A 22,492-nucleotide genomic window follows, 5' to 3' on the forward strand; every position below is an offset into this window, starting at 1 on the left:
CGCTGCTTTCCTCTGGCTTAGCTTGGAGTTCACCAGGGTGAGCCTCTCCCCACTGTGTGTGCCCTTCTAGAATTTTTACTATCTCTTCCTTGTCCTAAAAGAGCATGCTTTGTACATGGACCTATCTAGATGGATAGTAGCTGAGTGTGGCCTTAACACAGTTGTTTTTGGAAAGTTCTAGTGTTTGCTCTTCAAGGGCATTGACGACTTTTGACAAGATGAGGGTGAGAAGCACCTTCTCCATGGTAACTCGACTTTCTGATGTCATTTTTGGCTTCCAGGATTTGAGTCCGGTGAAAAAGAGCCTGAAATCCATGAACCCTTCACTTTTGTGATGCTGTGACTGCCCCTGCTAAGGGCAGGTAGACGGGCAAAGAGACAAGGCCACGGGGTGGGGGTGGGGAGATGGGCTGCCTTATATCTCCCCAGAGGCTTCAAGCCCACAGCTGGCAGTGCCAACCTCAGTGACTATAGGAAAGGGTCTGCGACTCTTCATGCCCTGCAGTTTTCTCTGTCCCACCCTTCACTCCTCCCATGATTCATTTGGGGCTAGTCGATTCAGGATAGGGCCAGACTACAGCACTCCTGGGTTACAACCAACAGAGATCAGTCAGTGGAAGGCCAATTCTACCTCTTCAGGGAACGGAGAACAAAACCTAGCCCCTGTCCCATGAAAGCATGGAAAAGGGACACAGGAGAGACCCTTCTGTGACAAATGTCGGAAGCCAGCACTGTATCATGAGCACAGAATAAGGTCATATGTGGGGTTCTGAGGATTGCCAGGGCAGATCTAGAGGGGACTGTGGAGACAGGATATTAGCCTGCCTGGCAGAATACAGCCTGCCTGGCTTGAGGCAGACACTGAATTTTAGGGCACATTTGTTACGTACAAGGGCTTCTTCCACTTTTCCCTTCCTTGTTTGGACACAGAAACCTGACATCCAAATCCTGGAGAAGCTAAGAACCCAGCCATGCCAGTATCCTGAGCTCCCCTGTGCTATATCTGTGAGCCAGAAACAAACTAACCTCCTGAGCCCTAAAAATCATCCAGTCTTCAGTGATGATGTTCACCACATATTAGAATCAGGACACCAAAATTATATGCCTACTGACCTCTCCTGGAACCAGTCTAACCACAGCAGAATTGTCACACAGGCTCTTGTCTGAGGTCATGACACTGAGTGCTTGAGGTTGTGAGAGAAAGGGGAACCAGTCCTGGGAACTGAGGTAGTTGTTTCCTGGAGGTTCAGCTGTGGGGACAGAAAAGGGCTCTTGTCTTGTCCCTCTGCATTTGTGTGCTGAGGGGTAGTGTACCCCCTTCTCAACGTTTCTTAACGATAGAAACTGTCTATTCTCCAAGATGCTGTATAGAACCCCCAAATCCATGTCTCAAGAGGAGCAGGCCAGGCAGCAGGGAGCCCTCCTGAGCTAGGGAGCAGGGCCTCTCCGTCTCAGCCAGATGGTCACTCTTCATCTGCCATTAACCCCGGAGACAGAGTAACTTTGGCTCATAACCAATGTCACCATTTGTAGACATGTGAGCTGCCAGGTCACTTGTGTCCACCTGCCTGTCACTCCCCTGGATGACAGCCACCAGAGGCACAGGGCAACATTCATACATAAGAACTGCATGTTTCAGGACCCTTTGATCCATCTGAGTGAGTCTCCAGTCTCAGATCTTTATTTACTCAATAGTTTAAGTGATTGTTCTGGGAGACAGAATTATATTCAGAAGACACACATACATAGTAGTGCGTCCCAGTGTTCTGATCAGTTTTCTCCCAAAATGACCCATTCCCATGCAGCTTATCTTGATTTTGGGTTTGTCCACTGGAGTGTCAATGGTAAGACTGGATGTTAGAAGCACAGATCATCCTGTTTCCCATGACCGAGAAACCCAGTTTATTAATGGGCCCCAACTGTGTGGCAATCTTGTACTAATGGGCAGTTACAGCTGATTTCTGCTAAAAGAAATGTGCAGTCAATTATCTTGTATTTGTATTATGTGTGTATATCTTCTAGATCAATTCCTAAACGCCAAATGTAGCTGGACCATGTGTCATTCTGAGAATCATGGCCATGCTGTTCACATTGTTATCCACAATTTTTTTTTTTTTTTTTGATTTTTCAAGACAGGGTTTCTCTTTGTAGCTTTGCACCTTTCCTGGAACTCGCTTTGGAGACCAGGCTGGCCTCAAACTCACAGTGCTAGGATTAAAGGCGTGAGCCACCACTGCCCGGCCACAATTCTTGATGGATATCAAAGAGGTATGTCTCCACCTATTGAATGCAGGACACTTTTCTTTTTCTTTTTTTTTTTTTTTTTCTTTTTTTTGTACTGGGGATGAACTATGAGACACAAGTATTAAGTATAAAAGGCGAGGCATTCCTATTTCTGTAATCGTGTAGTAGTTGGACTTGAGGTTGGGTGACACTTGAGCTGGTTGGATAAGGAAGGCCTGGAGAACTGTATATATCCAAATCCTGATGTTAAGAGGAAGGATCCAGGTTACAGTTAGCAGCTGACCAGCCTCACCCATATTTCTAAAGGGAAACAGACCCCTGGCAGATGAAATTGTGGTGGCCATCAAGATCTGCTTCTTGAGCTCTGTCTTGTCCGTCTTCCACATTGAACGCTGTGCTAAGATGAAGAGCTGGTTTGGAGTAGTCAAAGCTGGGTCCTGGGTTCTTAGAGGAGGCAGATAAAAATGATTCCCCAGCCTTGCCCTCAGCAAGTGGTTATTCTGATAGGGAGGTTGTCGATGGACACACCCATGATGGATTACAGCAGGCATGGGAGGATAGCTGAGTGATAGAACCACCATGAGCTTGATGTTCCTGGGGATGGGGTAGGTGGGCATTCAGCACAAGTGTTATGGGATGCTTTCATGCCAGATTCTGGAGACATGAGAACCAGAATCAGTCATAAAACAATGCTGAACTGGCATCACAGACTAGCCTAGTACTACGACCCAGCATGGCTGATCATCATAATTCCTGCTTTACACATCAGAACTCATGTTGAATTGCTTACCAGGAAAGGTAACTAAGGCTCTAGACAGGGCCAGGTGGAAAACATGCTGGACAGAATCTGAAAGGCAGTTCACAGTGTTGCACTGAGTACCTCAGGCTGCCTTTTACTCTGGCCTCAATTCTGTGATGTCTTCAAAGCCAGTAAGACAGGGCTGGATGCAGGTCTCACAGGGTGATGGCCTAAACTGCCCCAGGAAGAATGAACTTCTGTGTCATTTTCCAGGATGTAGCAGCACAAGTTCCTGGTGTCATTTCTGGGTGTAAATGGTACTTGTCTATGTATCCTTCTAACAAAAGTATCATCAATTAGACTTTCTTTTATGCACCTCAAAACAAAAGGCAGGCCAAAGATGACAGAACTGCCATTGCTGGGCATGAATTCCTCACTGGAATGCCTAACCCAATCTTGGCTAGACCTAACCCATGGACATCAGTGAAGAGGATTTGTACAACTGCCTCATAACCTCACCCTAAAGCACTAAGCTTGCAGGTGGGTCTTTTCCACCTCTAACCACCCACTAGAGTTTAAGGACTTGGCAGTATCCATGAGTAACACATCATGGGGAATAGGCATGGTTGGTGCAGACGAGGGAGAATATTCTAGTTACCTGTTGCTGCCACACAACAAATCACGATAACTCTTAATGTTCTAGAGTTACCATTACCTTCCGAGGTTCATGTTAAGTCAGGGACTTGGGAAGGATCACCTGAGTGGCTGTGGAATTAGTTTTCCATAAGCTGATGAGGTTTAACCAGAATCCCAACCACAGGAATGATGCCCTGGATCAATCTTCATGTCTTCAGTGTTAATCTCTGGGCCTCTCTGCATTGGCTCAATTGGTTTTTCTCATAGTATATTGGCCTCAACATGAAGAACAAGCATTCAGATAAGCAATGTAGATACTCTACTGCTTTTAGTGTGGTCTCAAACACCACATTGCTTCTGTTATTATTTTACCCATTGAAACTAAGATAAAATCTCATTGAATTGGAGAGAGTAGGGACACAGACTCACCTTTCAACAGGGTAGTCAGATTGACACTGTGTACATGTTGGATGGAAGACATTATTATGATAGTGTTTTGTAAAAATACCATCTGGCCAAGGTAAAGGCACATCCCTGTAATCTCAGTGCTTGGGAAGTGGAAGGAGAAGACTCAAGATTTCATGGCCATCCTCTGCTATACAGAAAATCAGAATCTAGCCTGGACTATATAAGGCTCAGTCTCACAGAAACAAACAAAGCTGAAATAAACAACAGGAAATACATGATCCAGCATAGAAGGAATATTCATGTCTACAGGGCCTCGGTGAGAGAGAAATGAAGGGCACAGGTGGCTTGAGAAACAAAGAGTAGACCCTTGGTAAGTTGAGGGCCATGGTTCCATAGGAAGAAGAGCAACATGCGGTAGGCTTAGTGAAAGGAGGTCAAAACATGGGAAGCAGTGTGAGGACGAAGAGGCACAGGAAATTCAGGAATAGTGGATGAGAAAAGAATGACCAAAGAAGGTACCAAGATGTAACAGGAGAACCAGGAAGGCAGGCCATGAGTACACATTGGATCCAAGAGCCCTCTATACTACACTGATTTTCCTAGATTGCTTTAGAATAGTTCACAAAATATTAGCAACTGATTTTCTTACTGTGGTGTTTGAGACCGGAATTTGGAAATCAAGGTACTGGCCAAGTGATGGCTAATTTTGGAAACTCCCAAGAAGAAAGCTTGTCAGCTTCTGTTGCTAACATTCCAAGGCCTGGAGGTGTGGCACTGAAACCCCTGCCTCCATGGTCCTATCTTTCAAAAATTTTGAGTCTTCATACGGCTTTCTCACAAGAATGCCACTCATTAGATTTAGGACCAACACTGACCAAGCATGTCTGCATTGTAAGTTACTTTTACAAAAAAGCCATTTCCACAAGGCTGCATTCTGAGGTTCTGGAGGAACATGGAGGAGCATTACTCACACCAGCACTGGGAAGGCACTACCATGGGTTCATGAACATTCTGAGTTTCTGTGTCTCTCTCAAATGGAACCCTGAAGGAGATGCTCTGTAAGTACCTGAGACTGGACATGGTGGTGAAGAATTCATTGAAAGACCTGAGAAGTCAAAACTGGTCACTTTGTCTGCCGGCCACTATGCTACAGACAAGGACAGAACCTATATCCTTTCTTAGAGATGAGAACTGTTTTGTGACATTTAAAAATATTAGTATCCATCCAGGCATAGTGACACACACTCTCCCAGCACTTGGGAGGCAGAGGCAGGCAGCCCTCTATGAGTTAAAGGCCAGCCTGGTCTATCTAATGAGTTCCAGGACAGCCTGAACTGAACTATAGTGAGACCCCGTCTTGTTAAAAAAAAAAAAAAAAAAAAAAAAAAGTATCCCACAATAAACAGAGAAACCATTGATGCAATTTCCAATAAACTTTCCTATAGTCTAGAAACTTTGTACCATTAACTATAGAAGGTTAACCTCAAATCATTAATCAACATTTCTTCATGCAAGGAAACATTTGTGCTTCTTCCTAAAAGTTCATTAATATTTCTCATATATAATTATTTATATGTTTAAACAAGCAATGCATGGCTATACTCTTTTTCAACCATGAACTATGGCTTGTAGTTAGGTTTGCATATGTATTGTGTGTAGATACCTGTGGCATGTATGTGTGTATGTGTGTGCCTGTGGTATCCAGAAGACAAAGAATTTAACAACTGATCGTAATATCTACCTAGTCCTACTTAGTTCTGTGATAAAATATTTTTTCATGAAAACCAAGAATATTTTGATGAGGGATGAGGAATTGACTCTACAATTAATTCTTTTATATGATCAGGTATCTTTAAGAAGATTGCCTGGTATGAACACTCGAGTCTACTGAAATGACATGATTTTGAAGGACTTTGTGCATTCACAACACAAATAATGTCTCTTCCCAGTATGGCGTGGATGGTGCGCCAATAGTATCCCACAACTTCAGTAATGGTAATATGTGTGACCTTGATGACACACCTTCAGCTGATACATCACAATGACGGATTTCCCATGGACAGAGCATCACTACACTTTCTCTGCACTGTGAGTTTGCTCATAGGATGTCACTTGTGAATTCTGCAGGAAGCTCTTTTCTGCTTTGTTATGGACAAAAGATCTCTCCTTACTGTGAATTTTACAATGTCTATAGAAAGAGGACTTATCACTGAAGGCCCTCCCACATTCAGCACACACATATGGCTTCTCGCCTGTGTGAATTCGCTGATGCTCTTTGAGATTGGCTTTAGAAGACATGGCTTTCCCACAGTCGCTGCATATGTAAGGCTTTTCTCCAGTGTGAATTCTCTGATGCGTGCTGAGAACTGACCTATCATTGAAGGCCTTCCCACACTCAGAACACACATAAGGTTTCTCCCCAGTGTGAATTCGATGATGGACCTTCAGGTGGGATGCTCTCCGGAAAGACTTCCCACAGTCAGAGCATTTGTAAGGCTTCTCACCGGTGTGAGTTTGCTGATGCATCTGCAGGTGGGAGTTTCTTCTGAACGACTTTCCACAGTCATCACATTTGTAAGGTCTCTCACCAGTGTGAATTCGATGATGCACATGTAAGTGTGATTTCACACTGTATGATTTCCCACAGTCATGGCATTTGTAAGGCTTCTCCCCCGTGTGAACTCGACAATGCTTCTTCAGATCTGAAGCATACAGAAACAACTTTCCACAGTCGCTACATGGGTAACATTTCTCCCCAGTGTGAATTCTTTGATGTGTGGTGAGGACTGACTTTTGGCTGAAGGCCATCCCACAGTCAGAACATACAAAAGATCTACCATCAGTGTGAATTTGATGATGTACCTTCAATTGGGATATTTTCCTGAATGATTCGCCACAGTCAAAGCATTTGTAAGGACCCTCACTGGTGTGAATTCGATGGTGTGCAAGCAGGTTAGATTTAATACTGAAAGATTTCCCACAGTCAGGGCATTCATAAGGCTTTTCCCCTGTGTGAAATCGACAATGCTTTGTCAGATCTGATGCACAAACAAACATTTTCCCACAGTCACTGCATGTGTAAGGCTTTTCTCCAGTGTGAATTCTCTGATGTATGGTGAGGACTGACTTTTGGCTGAAGGCTTTTCCACAGTCAGAACATGCATAAGGTTTCTCACCAGTGTGTGTTCGAAGGTGCACCTTTAGGTGGGATGTATAACTGAATGATTTCCCACACACATGGCATTCATAACGTTTCTCCTTTGTGTGGATTTCACGGTGCACTTGCAGGCTGGACATGCTCCTAAGTGATTTTGCACAGTCGGGACATTCATAAGGTGTCTCTTCTCTATGTGTTTCAGGATGGGAGGTCAATTTAGACTTGTGGAGAAAGGTTTTCCCACATGTGTGACAGATAAAAGACGTCTCCATATTGTGAGTTATTTGTTGTTGACAGAAAGCTGACTCACCAGTGAAGACCTTCCCACATCCAGTATAGTCAACTGCTTTGTCTTGAAAATCAATTTCATGCTCCATAAGTGGTAGACTGGGAGAAAGAATGGTTCCAAACTGACTTTCACTGTCTGATTTCTCTCTTTGATGAGGAACTATACACACACTATTTGAAGAGCCTTGTGTAAAAAACGGAGGAGGTCCAGTGTCACTAACCTGCTTGGTGGCACTGCCTGGATTGTCACTGTATGCTTCAAGGTTAGGCTTCAGACGTTTTGCAGATGAGAAACATCCTGGAGGTACATATTGTGTAGAAATGAGGTGGGGTCCCAAAAGAATAGACTCTCCAGTTTCTTCATAGTCACAGCCACCGTCTCTGTTCAATGTTTTCTGATCTTGGAAAGCACCAGGATTTGCGGGTGGGCTCTGTCTTTGCTGATCTGTCTTTGCTGTAGTATTGCCATCCTGCCCCAGTTTCTCAAAAACGGAACAATATGAACCATGTCCTGTGACTACGCTGGATGCATCCTTTAGAAATGAAGCTTTCACAAAAATTTGTTGATGTGGTGTGTCAAGCTGTAATTCACCTGCAGAGAAGAGGAAGAGGTGAAGGAGCAGACACAGTGAATAGGATGGAGGAGGATCACATGGAACTGAATCTGAACCCCGAGAATCCGAGTCAGGCAGTAGTCATGCTCACATGTGGATGATAGTGGGAAGGAACATTACCACAGCCTTATTACATACCAAACTACATATATACAGCACTCATGCATGCTAGGTAACTTTGTATGCACCGGACACATGAACTCAAAGTAATTCTCCAAATAGCCACATCTACTCTCCTTTTTTTAATACGTGAGAAATTGAGAACTATGGTTAGTGGCCAAAATCACTTAGTTGAGTGAGCCAAGATTTGGTTTGGGCAAAGGCAAAGTTCAACAAATAAGAGACCTAGCTATACATATGTAGTAAACAGGATGGACTCTGACAAGGCTGATTTTATTTTTGGGGTGAGGAAGGATTCAAGATAGGGTTTCTCTGTGTAGCTTTGCGCCTTTCCTGGATCTTGCTCTACAGACCAGGCTGGCCTCGAACTCACAGAGATCCACCTGCCTCTGCCTCCCAAGTGCTGGGATTAAAGGCGTGCACCACCACCACCTGGCTTGACAAGGCTGTTATACTGCATTGTTGGTGGATAGCTAAGACCTAAAGAACAGACAGCCATGAAGACTTTATTAGCTCTTAGAAATGCATAGTCATGTCCTTTGCCCTTTTTCTCATCTGTTTTTTGGTTGCAGTTTTTTTTTTCTTTATTGTGGTAGTGAGGATTAAAGCAGAGCTTCATCCATGCTAAGCAAGCATTTGACCCTGAGCAATAAACGTATACTCTCAAATTGTTATTATTTTATTTTTCAAACTTTTTTTTTAAAAAAAATATTTATTTATTATGTACACAGTGTTCTGGCCTGCATGTGTCCCTGCAGGCCAGAAGACGGCACCAGATCTCATTACAGATGGTTGTGAGCCACCATGTGGTTGCTGGGAAATTGAACTCAGGACCTCTGGAAGAAAAGCCAGTGCTCTTAATCTCTGAGCCATCTCTCCAGCCTGTTATATTTTAACAACAACAACAACAAAAAAAAAAAATTACACACACACGTGCATGTGCAGAGGAGGTGAGGCTGGAGAGATGGTGTGGTTAAGAACATTTGCTGCTCTTGCTTATTACACAGGTTTGGTTCCCAGCACCCACATGGCACCTAAATTATAACTACAGTTCCAAGGAATCTGACACCCTCTTCTGGCTTCCACAGTCATGGCATAACACATGGTGCACGGACATAAAGGAAGGCAAAACACCCATACACGTAAAATCTTTTTTTTTTTTTTTTTGGTTTTTTGAGACAGGGTTTCCTCCGTGTAGCTTTGAAGCCTGTCCTGGAACTCACTCTATAGCCCAGGCTGGCCTCGAACTCAGAGATCTGCCTGCCTCTGCCACCCGAGTGCTGGGATTAAAGGCGTGAGCCACTACCGCCTGGCATAAAATAAAATCTTAATACATACCTACACCCACATTCTCTCTCTCTCTCTCTCTCTCTCTCTCTCTCTCTCTCTCTCTCTCTCTCTCTCTGTGTGTGTGTGTGTATGTATGGACTTGCACGTGTTGCACATGCCATGGTATGTGTGTGGAAGTCAAAGGACAACTTGGGGAGTCAGCCTTGCCTCTTACCATGCAGGCTCCATGAATCAAACTCACTATTGGCAGCACAAAACAACACATAGAAATATCCAAAGAGGAATGGGACATCAAGATAAAAGAAGGAAAATGTTCATAAAAGACTGATATTCCACCATATTTTGAAAAGAGAAATAAGGAAAGGAGCCCATCCTGGACCCCCAGACCAGCTGTGCTCACCCACTGCCAAGAGGTGGCTGTAGATCTCCAGCATCACGTCCTGGTACAGGTGTCTCTGGGCAGAGTTCAGCTGCTGCCACTCCTCCGGGCTGAAGTTCACGGCCACATCATCAAAGGACACCAGTCTCTGTAACAACATACCCATTGTGAATTAACACTGACAAATAGGACCTGTGTTTTCAGTGATCCCCTGCCCCAAGGTGAAGCTTTAAGCTTTCCACAAAATACCTCTTTCCCACTGTATTTTGGGGCATGAAGAAAAGATATAAAAAAATAACTGGCCACCAATTAAACAATGTCATCCCCTCCCCAAGAGGCCCGAAATGGACTCTTTTCTATTCTCTGTCATAGATTAAACAGCATGACAGTTATTAAGCCACATTGTATCTGTCTATAGCTGTGTTGAGTCCTTGGGATTCAACACTATATGATTTTGTACTCTCAGAGAAACTCAGACTTGCAGAATAGCAAATATAAAGACCCAAGTATTGGGCCATAAAGGAACACTTTATGAACACTTTCAGAAACATATACAAAGCAAATTGTTGGGGAGGGCAAATTAGGCACATGCCTGGAAATGGCTGCCATGCTGACCAGAGCACAGCAAGTAAAAGTGGAGGTAAGAAGTTTGACTGGAGTGTGGAGAACATCACATTCCAGAAGAGAACTAGGGGGAATGGTAGGAAGAGCCCCGGTGTCAGGCAGTGGCAGAGAGCTCTGGGTAGGAGGAGACAGTAACGTCCATAATGTCTCAAGAGTGGTTGTCACCCAAGTTACAGGGAGGTATTCTGGGGTGGGTGAAAAGGGTGTGGGATTTCAATCTTGAGTCATGGATTGTCACTTAAGTAATGAACTGCAGGGAAACGAGAAGATCTTCAAGTTTAAAGGGCTGGTCTTTCCTAGTGCATCCGGTTTGTGTCACTCTAAGATGTGATGGTGGAAGACACAAGTGCAGCCAGAGGGAGGGCAGTTGTTACTGCAGTGCTCCTCCTCCTCCTTGACACTGGCTGCTGAACCACACGAGAAGCACTGCCAGGTCTGCGCGAGGGAGGATTTTGGGGTGATGACACCAGAACACGGTGATGGTTTTAACATCACAGGAGAGAATGACCAGCAAGATGTGAACCTGACTGGATACAATAGTGCAGGCACGTTACCACTGTGAAGTGTTCTTACAAGAATAAAATAAAATTGGAGTCTGATCGTTCTCCAGAGTGGAAATCTCCAATTCAAATACAATGGTAGCCACAAGTCATCTCAAAGTTTCTAGTAGCCATACTAATTACAAACAGATGGAATCAACTTAATACCATACTTAATTTATCCCAATATATCCAAATTATTATTTTAAGAAACTCAGCTTCAGGTTAAAGAGCAGGCTCAGCAGTTAAGAGTGCTGACTTCCAGAGATCTGGGTTCAATTCCTAACACCCACATGGTAGCTCACAACTGCCTGTAACTCCAGTTCTAGAGGATCTGATGCCCTCTTCTGGCTGCTGTGGGTACTGCATACACATGGTACACATACAGGCAGGCAACAAACACATCCATACACACAAAATAATATAACTAAAAAAATTAAGGTACTGAGCTTTGAGGAGCCAATGTGCAGCTATGAAGTGGAAGAGAAAATCAAAAGACTCAGGGATCTGTACACATTCGGGGTAAAGACAGTGCTATGTAGGTGTTACCTTAGCATAGAAACATTCACTCCTAGAGGAAGGGAGAGATTCAAGAGACCACTCCTTCATGTTACATAAATGTGTAAGCTGGACACACAGCTGGGGGAATGATATGCAGCTGCCTGAGTGCTCCATGACTCTGAAGGTTGCACTATACATATACTGCCATAATTAATAAACACACATACACACACACACACACACACACACACACACACACACACACACCCCTCTATTTTACCAAGCTAAGCTGGATTTGGATGCACCTACTTCTCTGTCCTGCCAATCCTTTGGGTTGGATAGAAACAAGACTCCCCAGGAAGTCATAGCTGGGCAGATAAACCTAAACCTAAGAAGTGACACAATGAACTTGTCAATGAAAAAAAGATGAGGAAATGGTGAGGTCTCAGTCCTCTGAGCTTCACTCTTAGCTGGAAAACCAAGGTTGTCTCAAGAACAGGAATCCAATCTGCTGCTTCCAGCTCTTGCAATCTAGCTGTGAAAAGTGGAACCTGGGGCATCTCTCCTCACCTCACACGATCCATTCTGCTCTTCTGCTTCTAATCTTGGGGGCATCTGGCAGAAATTCAAGTCAGTAGGCATGTCCTCTGTGGTTTCTACTCTTGGTCTGTCTTTGATTTTCTCAGGATTCTGAAGATACTTGAGCATGTGGAGGATCCACGTAGAGTTGCAGTGCAGAGGTCAGCTTGGTTATGCTGGGAAAATTGGCAATGTGGATGACTCAGCCTCACATAGGAGGTTTGCAAAGACATCGGAAAATCCTGCAAAGTCAATGACCATATTATCACTCATTCAATAAATTTGCCCACAAAGAGTTGAAGGCCCTACCTGAAGGTCATCATGTAGACACTGCAGAGCAGACAAAACCCAGAAATGCCCAAATCTTCCTCTCACCTCTTAACTGTAACAACAGGAAGGTATTAAGTAAGGTGACGTAAAGCAAAGATGAGGCTCATCAGCCTGGCAGGTCTTAAATATGACAAAAATCAGCTAGCTATCAGCTTATTTTCCAAACAACCTTTCAGCTGGTGTTTTAAGAGGGCAAATGAGGCTGTGTTATAGTCTCTAAAATGATCCAAGGTCACCAAATAGAAAAGAGGATCAATATATATCTGACTTACACAAAATGACATCATGCTACAGTTCATGTTTTTCTTGTTTCTAGACACTATTCAAACTTACTGATGCATCCCACAGCCTATTCTCTTCTGACATATCCCCATAGTTTACAGCCACAATTCCCTCCTATATCAAAAAAGTATATAGGTATACATACTGTGGGACAATTCTTTTCTACACTATTAGTATGTATTACTCTCATTTGCTAATAAAAAGCTGACTGGCTGATAACTAGGCAGGAAGAGATTGTGTGTGAGTGCCAGACCAGGAGAATTCTGGGAAGAGGAAGGGTGGAATCAGAGAGTCACTGGCAAATGAAAAGAAGCAAGATGAGACTGTCATACTGAGAAAAGATACCAAGTCATATGGCTAAATATAGGTAAGACTTATGGGTTAATTTAAGTGTAAGAGTTAGCTTACACTTAACAAGCCTCAGTTATCAGCAGGCTTTTTTATATTTATATATCATATATATTTATAATTAATATAAATATTTACAATTAATATAAGCCTCTGTGTGGTAATTTGGGAAGTGGCTGCTGGGAATTTGGGAACAGGCAGGCAGGAGAGAAATGTCCAATTACACATACACAAGGACCAGAACCTCGATTTTGAAAGCCTAACCTTTCTTCCTTTTAATTTTGCCCCACTTTATTTTATTTGAGCCAATGTGTTATTGTGTAGCACAGGCTGACAGAGAACTCATTATATACTCCAGGATGCCTTGAGGTCAGTGACTCTGCTCCATCAGCCTATCACATGTAGGTATTACAGGAATCAAAAACCCTCTGGCTGACTATGCATGTTTCCCTTACACAGTGACTCAGACCAATACCTGTTGTGGAATATTATTTTAAGATGTGTTACATTTGTTTATGCTGTGGAACATGTTTTAATGATGCAAAGATGTGTTGTGTTCTTTTATGTTGCATTTGTTTAACTCTGTGAAGCTGTGTTACTTTGCCTGCCTAAAACACCTGATTGGTCTAATAAAGAGCTGAACAGCCAATAGCAAGGCAAATAGGTGGAGCTGGCAGGCAGAGAGAATTGATAGATCAAGGAAGGAGCAAGAGAACAAGGAGAGGAGGACACTAGAGGCCAGCCACCCAGCCACCCAGTCAGCCACGGGGTAAGAGTGAAAGTAAGCTATATAGATGTAAGAAAAGGTGTGGTGATGTTTTGTTTGTGCTTTAACAAATAAAACTTGCCTGGAGAGCAGAGTGTGGAGCTAGCCACTAGTTAACCATAGACGCCAGGCAAAGGTGGCACACACCTTCAATCCCAGCACTTGGGAGGAAGCAGGAAGATTAGGAGTTCAAGGCCACCCTGTGCAGCATGAATCTTAAAGAGTCTAATTAATAAAATCAAACCTGGGGCCAGTTATTAGGGTGAATGCTGGAAGATCAGAGACACAGAACAAGCCATAGCTTCATCACCTCACCAGTTCCTCAGCTGGTCTTGTTTCCTCAGACTGCAAGCTTCTGAGTCCTCATCCAAATGAATCTCAGCTGAACTATGGTGCTCCAAAGCCTAAAAGCTTAACCAGCCAAATGCTTAACTAGCCAAATGCTTAACTAGCCAAATGCTTCTAGTTTCTGGTCTCCATACCTTATATATCTTTCTACTCTCTGCTGTCATTCCCTGGGATTAAAGGCTGGATTTCTGGGCCTTTATAGGTGTGTGTCACCATGCCTGGCTGTTTCTAATATAGCCTTGAACTCAGAGATCCAGAGATATTTCTGTCTCTGGAATGCTAGGATTAAAGGCGTGTGTTACCACTGCCTATCCTCTATGTTAAATATTGTGGCTGTTCTGTCTCTAACCAAAGATAAGTTTATTAGGGTCACACAATATTTTGAGGAACACAATACCACCACATTTCCCCTGTTTTTGTCTAAAATTAAAAAAAGCTTATAACTAATACAAGAAAAATCATATCCAATAGGTATATACAATATACATAGTCAAGATTTACATTAACGATGTCTAGTCCATTAACATTTGACAGATTCAGATAAAAACTCCATTATGTATATTAACAATGTCCAGTCCAGTAACATTTGATAAACTCAGACAAAAAAAAAATTTCATTACTTATCCTATTTAAAACAAGTAGTTCCTTTTAAAAAGTAGATTCAAAAATATGAATATGAGAACATATTCATATTCTCTTTTTTCTTTTCATAAAAGTTTCAATAATCTACCTTTTGTCATTTTTATATCTTTCCCTTTTTCTTTTTAGTGTAGATTCAATGATCTACCCCTTTATCCTATTATTTCTTTATCTTTTTTCTCAGGGTAGATTCAGTGATCTACCTCATATCTACCCTGGGCTACACAAGATTGATCCAGTCTAAAAGAGAAACCGAGGCAGGTGGTGGAAGTTCACACCTTTAATCCCAGCACTAGGGAGGTGGAGACAGTAATATAAGGCAGGAGGAGACAGGAGCTCAGCCCTTTTCAGGCTGAGAGGTCATGGAGGTAAGCGGTAACTTGGCTAGCTCCTTCTCTAATCTTTCAGCATTTACCCCTATATCTCCTGGTTTTTATCATTAAGACTAATTAGAATCCATGCAACAAAATGGAAATGGCAAAAGGTAGATGGGATAATTTAAGTTAAGGAAAGCTGGCTAGAAACAAGCCAAGCTAAGGCCGGGCATTCATGAGTGAGAATACGACTCTGTGTGTGTTTATTTGGGAGCTGGGTGGCAGGCCCTCAAAACAGTAAAAGAGCAAAGAGTTAACACAACCAGTGACAAGCACCTTTCAGTGACCTCTAAAGGCTGGACACAGGACTTCTTCCCAGTCACTGACACACCCCCAGACACTGAAATTATGGCTACCTTAATAGCCAATAAACTTTCCCCAGAGTGTTATTACTACAGTCCCAGCACTCCAGAGGCAGGGGCATCACAACTACATCTGAGGCCAGACTGGCCTACAAACTGAGTTGTAGGCTAGCCAGGGGTACATAGAAATATCCTGTTGGAAGGAAGAAAGGAAGGAAGGGAGGAAGGAAGGAAGGAAAATAAACAGGGTAGAGATGGATCAACGGTTAAGAGCAATTGCTGCTCTTGCAGATGTCTCAGGTTCAGCACCTACATGTGGCTCACAACCTCCTGCAACTCTAATTCCAGAGAAACTCTGGCTTCTCTAGGCATACTAAATACAAGCATTCAAACAAACAAACAAAAAAAAATATATATATATATATAAAATACATCTTAGAAATGACACACACACACACACACACACACACACACACACACACACACACACGAGCTGCTTTTACTTAAAAAGCATTATGTATGTCTCCTTCACTTTGGCTCTGACTTCTACTCTGTTCCAATTCCTAACCTATTTCATCCCCAGCCTGGCTTCTAACTTGTAGTGACCCTCCAGCCTCTGCCTCCAGAGCGCTAAGATTACAGGACAGTAATGTTCCACCACAACCTGCTTGGCTACTGTAACACATAACTCTTGATTTCTAAACGTAGACCTCAAATCAGTACATCAGAAATGGACATGGGGTCAAATCAGTAGGTCACTTTAACTTTTCTTCTGCTTAATGTAACCAATGTATGTTATCTCATCCTCTGCTTGTTTTTCCCTTAAACATTTTTTTTAAAGGTGGGGTGTCTTGGGGTTTCTATTGCTGTGAAGAGACACCATGACGACTCCTATAGAGGAGAACATTTAGTGGAGGTGGCAGCGTGTAGGCAGACATGGTTCTGGCTACATCTTGATCAGAGGCAACTGGAAGTGGTGGTCTCAGTGTCACACTGGGAGAAGCTTGAGCAAAATAAGAGCTCAAAGCCCGCTCCCACAGTGACACACTTCCTCCAACAACAGGGCCACACCTCCCAGTAGTGCCACTCCCTTTGGGACCATTTTCTTTTAAATCACCACATGGGGCTTAATTGGAAAAAGCAGATCACTGGGGGTTAGAGAAAAACATTCTTGAAAGATTTATTCTTACCCTTTGAAAAATTTTAAATCTTATGTTGCTTTTCTGTGTGTCTGTGCATCAAAAGCGAGCAGAGGGCTCTCTTCTCTAGAGGGCGGAAGAGAGCATCAGAGCCCCTGGAACTGTTCCCGGGCTTTAGAAGCCAGCACGTGAGTGCTGAGAATACAACACTGCTGAGCCATCTCTCAGGCTCCCGCTCTGCGCTTTTCATCACTGGTCTCTTCAATAGGCATGCTAGATGAGGCTGGCCCTTGCCTGTTTGGATGCAGAAATCCAGGCCTCTGTCCTAAAACCTCTTTACAGTACTACTCTGCTAACCTGCCAATCACCTATCCTCACCATATCCACAGGTCCCAACACAGGCCAAACCTCCAATCAGGCCTCACATCTGCAAAGGACCCCAATAGTTATGTAAATTGGCAAGAGGAATTGAATTAAGATTAGTTTAAAAAAAAAAATCCTTTTTCTGTTTACAGCTCCACCTCCATACAGTAAATATAATATGGGGAACGGAAACGCCCAGAACACTTGGTCTCTGGGGTCAACACCAAGGCTTTTATGCTCAGGTGACTGAGCCCACATTAAATACACCTATCCGTATCTCCTGGCTTTCATGCAGTTCTTTCTATTGCTAACACTGCTTGGGCTGACATAGATGGAGGAGACTGTTGGGGCCAGTTTGGGCCCGAACGTAAATACATTCATGTTCCCGTTTTCACTTATTCTTTGCAGTGTTTCTGCACTCGCAGGCCAGGGTTTGACCAGGAGCCAAGGCTCCAGTCAGCAGCTACTCAAACACTACCGGTCCAGAAAGCAGCGCTCGCCCTCACAAGCACCCTACACCCGCCCCCGGCCCCGGGCTCCATCTCTGCCGGAGCAGTCCTCTCGGCATCAAGGTCCTCGTCCTAAGCCCCAGGCTCCCTCCCAGGACCGGCTCCTGCAGCGCCCACTCCCCGAGTCCTGCCCCGATCCTCCTCACAGGACAACTTGCACGGACGGCGGTGTGAAATCCCAAAGGAGAGCCCACTGGGAGGTGACAAAACACACAGGACGCGGAAGACCCGCTAGAACGGGATGAAAACGAACCGACGACCCCCACCTTACCCACCGCATCCCCCTGCAGCCGCCTCAGCGGTCAATCTGCACAAACCAGCGCTCAGCAGCAGCGTCCGCCCTGCCCCGCAGCCACTCACCTCCCAGAGCTCTGCGCACGGCACGCCGGGGCCGCGACTTCCGCCCGCAGACACCCACAGTACGCAGAGTTCGTACTCCAAACACCCACGCTGTCCTGGCAACGATAGCCAAAGCTAACTACCCAAAGAGCTGAATCGATGTGACCACTGTAGGCCACTTCCGATTTGAATAATGGTTCCCTCAGCCCATTACCACATCCCCCTCGTGGATGACGCGCATGCGCACCACCACTGGCGGAGGTAAATCTTGCCAATACTTATCATGGCTCATCTGGTATTTTCTGTTCTTTCAGAAAGTGTCATGGCCGCAGCCATACTCCAATGACACAGAAGCCACCATCAAAGTGCATCACTTCCATACAGCCACGCAAGGCCTGTGGAATGTGTTACAGTGAAAACCCAAGGCTGTCTTATATTGTTAGGGCATTTATTTACTTGTAAGTGTATCTATTTCTAAGAGACATTGACACTACATGTTACCCAAAGTATCCTTTCTCTGTATTTATTTTATTAGATCTATTTTATGTATTTTTGCCTGCTTGTTGAGCTCACAGCACCCAGGACATTTGCAAGAGCAGCAAGTTCCCTTCTACTACTGAGCCATCTCTCCTTTTCACCTTTTGCCTTTATTTTCACCAGAACTTAAAAGGATTCTTATTTTTGAGATGGTTTCTCTATGTTGGAACATTCCATACCTCTGTGTCCTGAGTGCTAGGATTAAAGGTGTGTACTGCCACAATGATCCTTTCTGATTTTTCAAAGCCATATGGATCATTAAAGGTGAGAGTCTGAGATGAACCATCATGTACTTCATACTGGGGGTATCTCATGGTTCCCAGAGGATACAAATTTGTTCTTACCTAGAAATAAACTTTTTAAAGTTGTATAATAGAAACAATGTAGACCTAGGTAGATAGTGGAAATAAATGGAAAGACCAGTCAAATGGTGAAAGCACCTAGCACTGTAATAAAAAAATCAGTAGACCTAATGTAGAGTATGAGAATAAAGTCAAAGATTGTGTGAGTTATCTCCAGGGTAAACACATTCTAGCCCTAGATGGTCTAGATCAGTGGTTCTCAACCCATGGGTCATGACCCCTTCAGGAAACCTCTATCTCCAAAAAATATTTACAATTTATAACAGTAGCAAAATTAGTTTTGAAGTAGCAACAAAAATAATTTGAAACATGAGAACCATATTACATGAGGAACTGTATTAAAGGGTCACAGCATTAGGACAGTTGAGAACCACGGGGCTAGAACTAGGTAGATTAGGCTGGCCTTGAACTTACTCTGATCTTCTTGCCTATGCTATTCAAGTGCTAGTATTGCAATAACGTGCCATCATGCCCAGTTCACGGGTGATCTAGATCTTCCCAGTGAAAACAGACTACAGGAGTGATGATTTGGAGAAAACAGTTTTATCATCAAAGATACAGCTCGAGTCTCCAAAGAGAAGTCTCAGCCATCCATCACTACGGGGCAAGATTATAGTAAACTACATGAAAGTTAGTGTTATGCAAATGTCAGTCTCTGCTCTTCATTTATCTGCTACTTCTAAACATATCATTATTGTTAACTATACCCATTTATTGTATCTCAGGCACAATCTTGTTCTTCCAGAATTTCTTTCAAAATTGATTTTAGTCAATAAACCTTGTACAATGCCCATCTATCTTGCAGCCCAAACCACAGCTAGTTCACCAAGATGACGCCCTTGCCTCATGGAGGTGATGAGCCATTAGAGACACTCAGAAGCTGAAGCTGTACATACATAAAATCAGAAGTATCTGTATATAAGAAAGAATAAGTTATTGTCTTCCTGGATTACCTTACCTCAAATTTCCCAATTTAATTTATTTTACTGTAAACTTTTGTTTGTTTTTGAGACAGGGTTTCTCTGTGTAGCTTTGTGCCTTTCCTGGATCTTGCTCTGTAAACCAGGCTGGCCTTGAACTCACAAAGATCCGCCTGCCTCTGCCTCCTGAGTGCTGGGATTAAAGGCGTGCACCGCTGCTGCCACCACCGCCCGGCTGTAAATTTCATTTTTATGACTCATAAAATTCCATTGTATTTATACTACAGGCTCATTATACATACACCCATCCATATTGATGGACATCTAGACTGATTTCATTTCTTTGCAATTGTGAAAAGAGTAGTGGTAAAAACGGGTGTGTGGTATGATATAGATTCCCAGGATGCATATCTGGAAGTGGTTAGCTGGGTCATGGGGCAGTTCTAATTTTAGTAATTTCAGAAACCACCACTAAGGCTGCATAGTGAGATCCTGTCTCAAAATCAAATCAAATCAAACCAAACAAACCAAACACAACAATAGAACCCCAGACTGATTTCATTAGGGTTGCAACAATCTGCATTTCCTCCAACAGTCAATAAAGGCTCCCTTTTCTTCCCATCCTCAGCAGGTTTGCTGTCGATTGATAATGGCCATTCTGACCTGGGTAGGATGTTAGCTAAGGAGGATAAACACTTTAAATCCACGTTCTCTTGTTTACTCTTTGATAGTCTAGGTCTTCCCCCTCTTTTTACACTCAGCCATGACTAACAGGGAACAGACCACAGCAACTCAGGCTCTTTGCTGTCAGTTCTCTCACTGTTTGGGGTGAAACAATCTGCTGCTTCAGCTGAACCCCGTTACCCTTCTCTTTGGCTCCTCCTTTTCTGATTCACCCTTTTCAGAAAGTTATCTTGACTTTGTTGTTGTTTTTTGAGACAAGGTCTTTCTCTATTGCCCTGGTAGTCCTGGAACTCATTATGTAGCCCAAGCTGACCTCAAACAGAGTTCTGCCTGCCTGTGTCCTGAGTGCTGTGATTAAAGGCATGTGTCACTACACCTGGCTCTGGATTATGGTATTTCAACTTCATAGCACACCATGCTGTCAATGAAGGTATATATTTTAGAGTAGAAAAACAATATATACACAGATGTGGTTTGCTTTTTATAAAACAAAGGAAAGAAATTCTATACAGGGATATGATTATGTGGATAGTGACGTATATGTCACATACTGGCAAATATGTTCTGTGAAGAGTAAATATTTGTAGCTTGGAGATCACATGGTGTTTCCCACAACTACTCAGTTGTACTAGTGGAACAACAAAGCATCCCTAGAATATATACAAATGATCATAGCTATGCTGTATAAAACTTTACTCAAAAAATTCAAGCAGGCATGATGGTGCATGCCTTTAGTCCCAGCACTTGGGAGACAGTGGCAGGTGGGTCTCTGAGTTCAAGACCAGCTCATGCTCCAGGTCAGCCAGCGCTACACAGTAAGACTCTCAAGAAAAATCCACAGGTAGCTAGCTCAGTGGTTAATGGCACATGTTGCCATGCCTGATAACCTACCTGAATTCAAGTCCTGGAACTTGCATGTTGTCAGCAAAGAACCAACTCCCACAAATTGCTCTCTGACTTTTTCACACATGTATCATGGCACTCATGCATGTACACACACACACACACACACACTACACTATTTACTGTCTTCTTGTGTGCATTACAAGCTTGCATAAAACTATGAAGAAGTCTTCAATGATTCTATAATTATATTATTCTATAATAATTCTAAAATGGCTTTGTCTATGTAGTTCATTTACAGACGGGACACATGGAAAAAAGATAAGCTGAGCTAATCAGGGAAGAGAAAAGTTACAATACCAGGAGCAGTGACTGCTATAGAATTTCACTTATGGATTTATCTCAAAAGTTACTTTCATATGATGAAAAGACTAATTATTGATAGTGCAGCCTCAAGATGGTGTGAATAAGGGATAGACTGTCAACACATATCAGATTCTTAAAATAAGAAACTCATGTTAGGCAATGAATTCTATGTCAAACCCCACTAGTCTGAGGCAATACATATGTAAACATTGATGTCACATAAATAAATATGCAATCATACATACACATTAGACAGTTTTGACAGATCACACAATGTTGTCATTTCCTTTCTTTCATTATAAATATTATTATCCCATAATAAACTGAAATATTGTTGATACAAAATCCCCAAAACTTTTCTATAGTCTGGTACCAATGTGTCTTCTGGCATTTTCTACAGAGAAACTTTTCTCAGACCACTGCTTTAGGATTTTCTCCTAGGATGAAGTCCATAACCATACTCCAAACTCTCTTGTGAAGAATGTGTTTAAACAAGCAGTGCATATGTAGATCTTTGAACATACAGAAGCTGTAATGTACAATAAGTTCTTCCAAAACATTTTCTTCAAAGGATTTAAGGACTATACCTCAGTTGGAAATGTTTATAGACTACGAACTGACTTCTTGAAAAGCATTTCACATAAAAACAACCTATAAGAACTGTGTCTGGTGTGAGTTCCTTGTATTTATTGTAATCTGGCATGCTGTTGAAGGCCTTTCTACATTCAGAACACAATAGGGTCTCTCCCCAGTATGAATCTAGTGCTGCACATCCAGTTGGGATGCACTGCTGGATGACTTCCCATCCTCTTTGCATTTTTTTGTTTGTTTGTTTGTTTTCAAGACAGGGTTTCTCTGTGTAGTTTTGGTACCTGTCCTGGATCTCACTCTGTAGACCAGGCTGGCCTCAAACTCACAGAGAT

General features: G+C 43.0%; 1 protein-coding gene across 1 annotated transcript; it reads right to left on the reverse strand.

Moving 5' to 3' along the window:
* Positions 1 to 5,426: 5,426 nt before the first annotated feature.
* On the reverse strand, positions 5,427 to 18,071 carry LOC118579865 (zinc finger protein 260-like). Its single transcript, XM_036181618.1, has 4 exons — positions 17,879 to 18,071; positions 12,110 to 12,360; positions 9,897 to 10,023; positions 5,427 to 8,064 (listed from the first exon to the last, which is right to left on the reverse strand). The coding sequence occupies exons 2-4, from the start codon at positions 12,245 to 12,247 to the stop codon at positions 6,098 to 6,100; spliced, it is 2,232 nt and encodes a 743-aa protein (XP_036037511.1). The 5' UTR covers positions 12,248 to 12,360; positions 17,879 to 18,071; the 3' UTR covers positions 5,427 to 6,097.
* Between the last annotated feature and the right edge of the window lie 4,421 nt (positions 18,072 to 22,492).

Source organism: Onychomys torridus, chromosome 1 (assembly GCF_903995425.1).
Source record: "Onychomys torridus chromosome 1, mOncTor1.1, whole genome shotgun sequence".
Lineage (NCBI taxonomy): Eukaryota > Metazoa > Chordata > Mammalia > Rodentia > Cricetidae > Onychomys > Onychomys torridus.

Bases quoted from the DNA above. Each gene is read 5' to 3' on its own strand.
- LOC118579865 (XM_036181618.1), bottom strand. From the start codon at position 12,247: ATGCTCAAGTATCTTCAGAATCCTGAGAAAATCAAAGACAGACCAAGA. The intron at 10,024-12,109 runs GTGAGGAGAGAT...ATGTTGTTACAG, and splicing joins AGCAGAATGGATCGTGTGAG to AGACTGGTGTCCTTTGATGA. The intron at 8,065-9,896 runs GTGAGCACAGCT...TCTTCTCTGCAG, and splicing joins CAGCCACCTCTTGGCAGTGG to GTGAATTACAGCTTGACACA.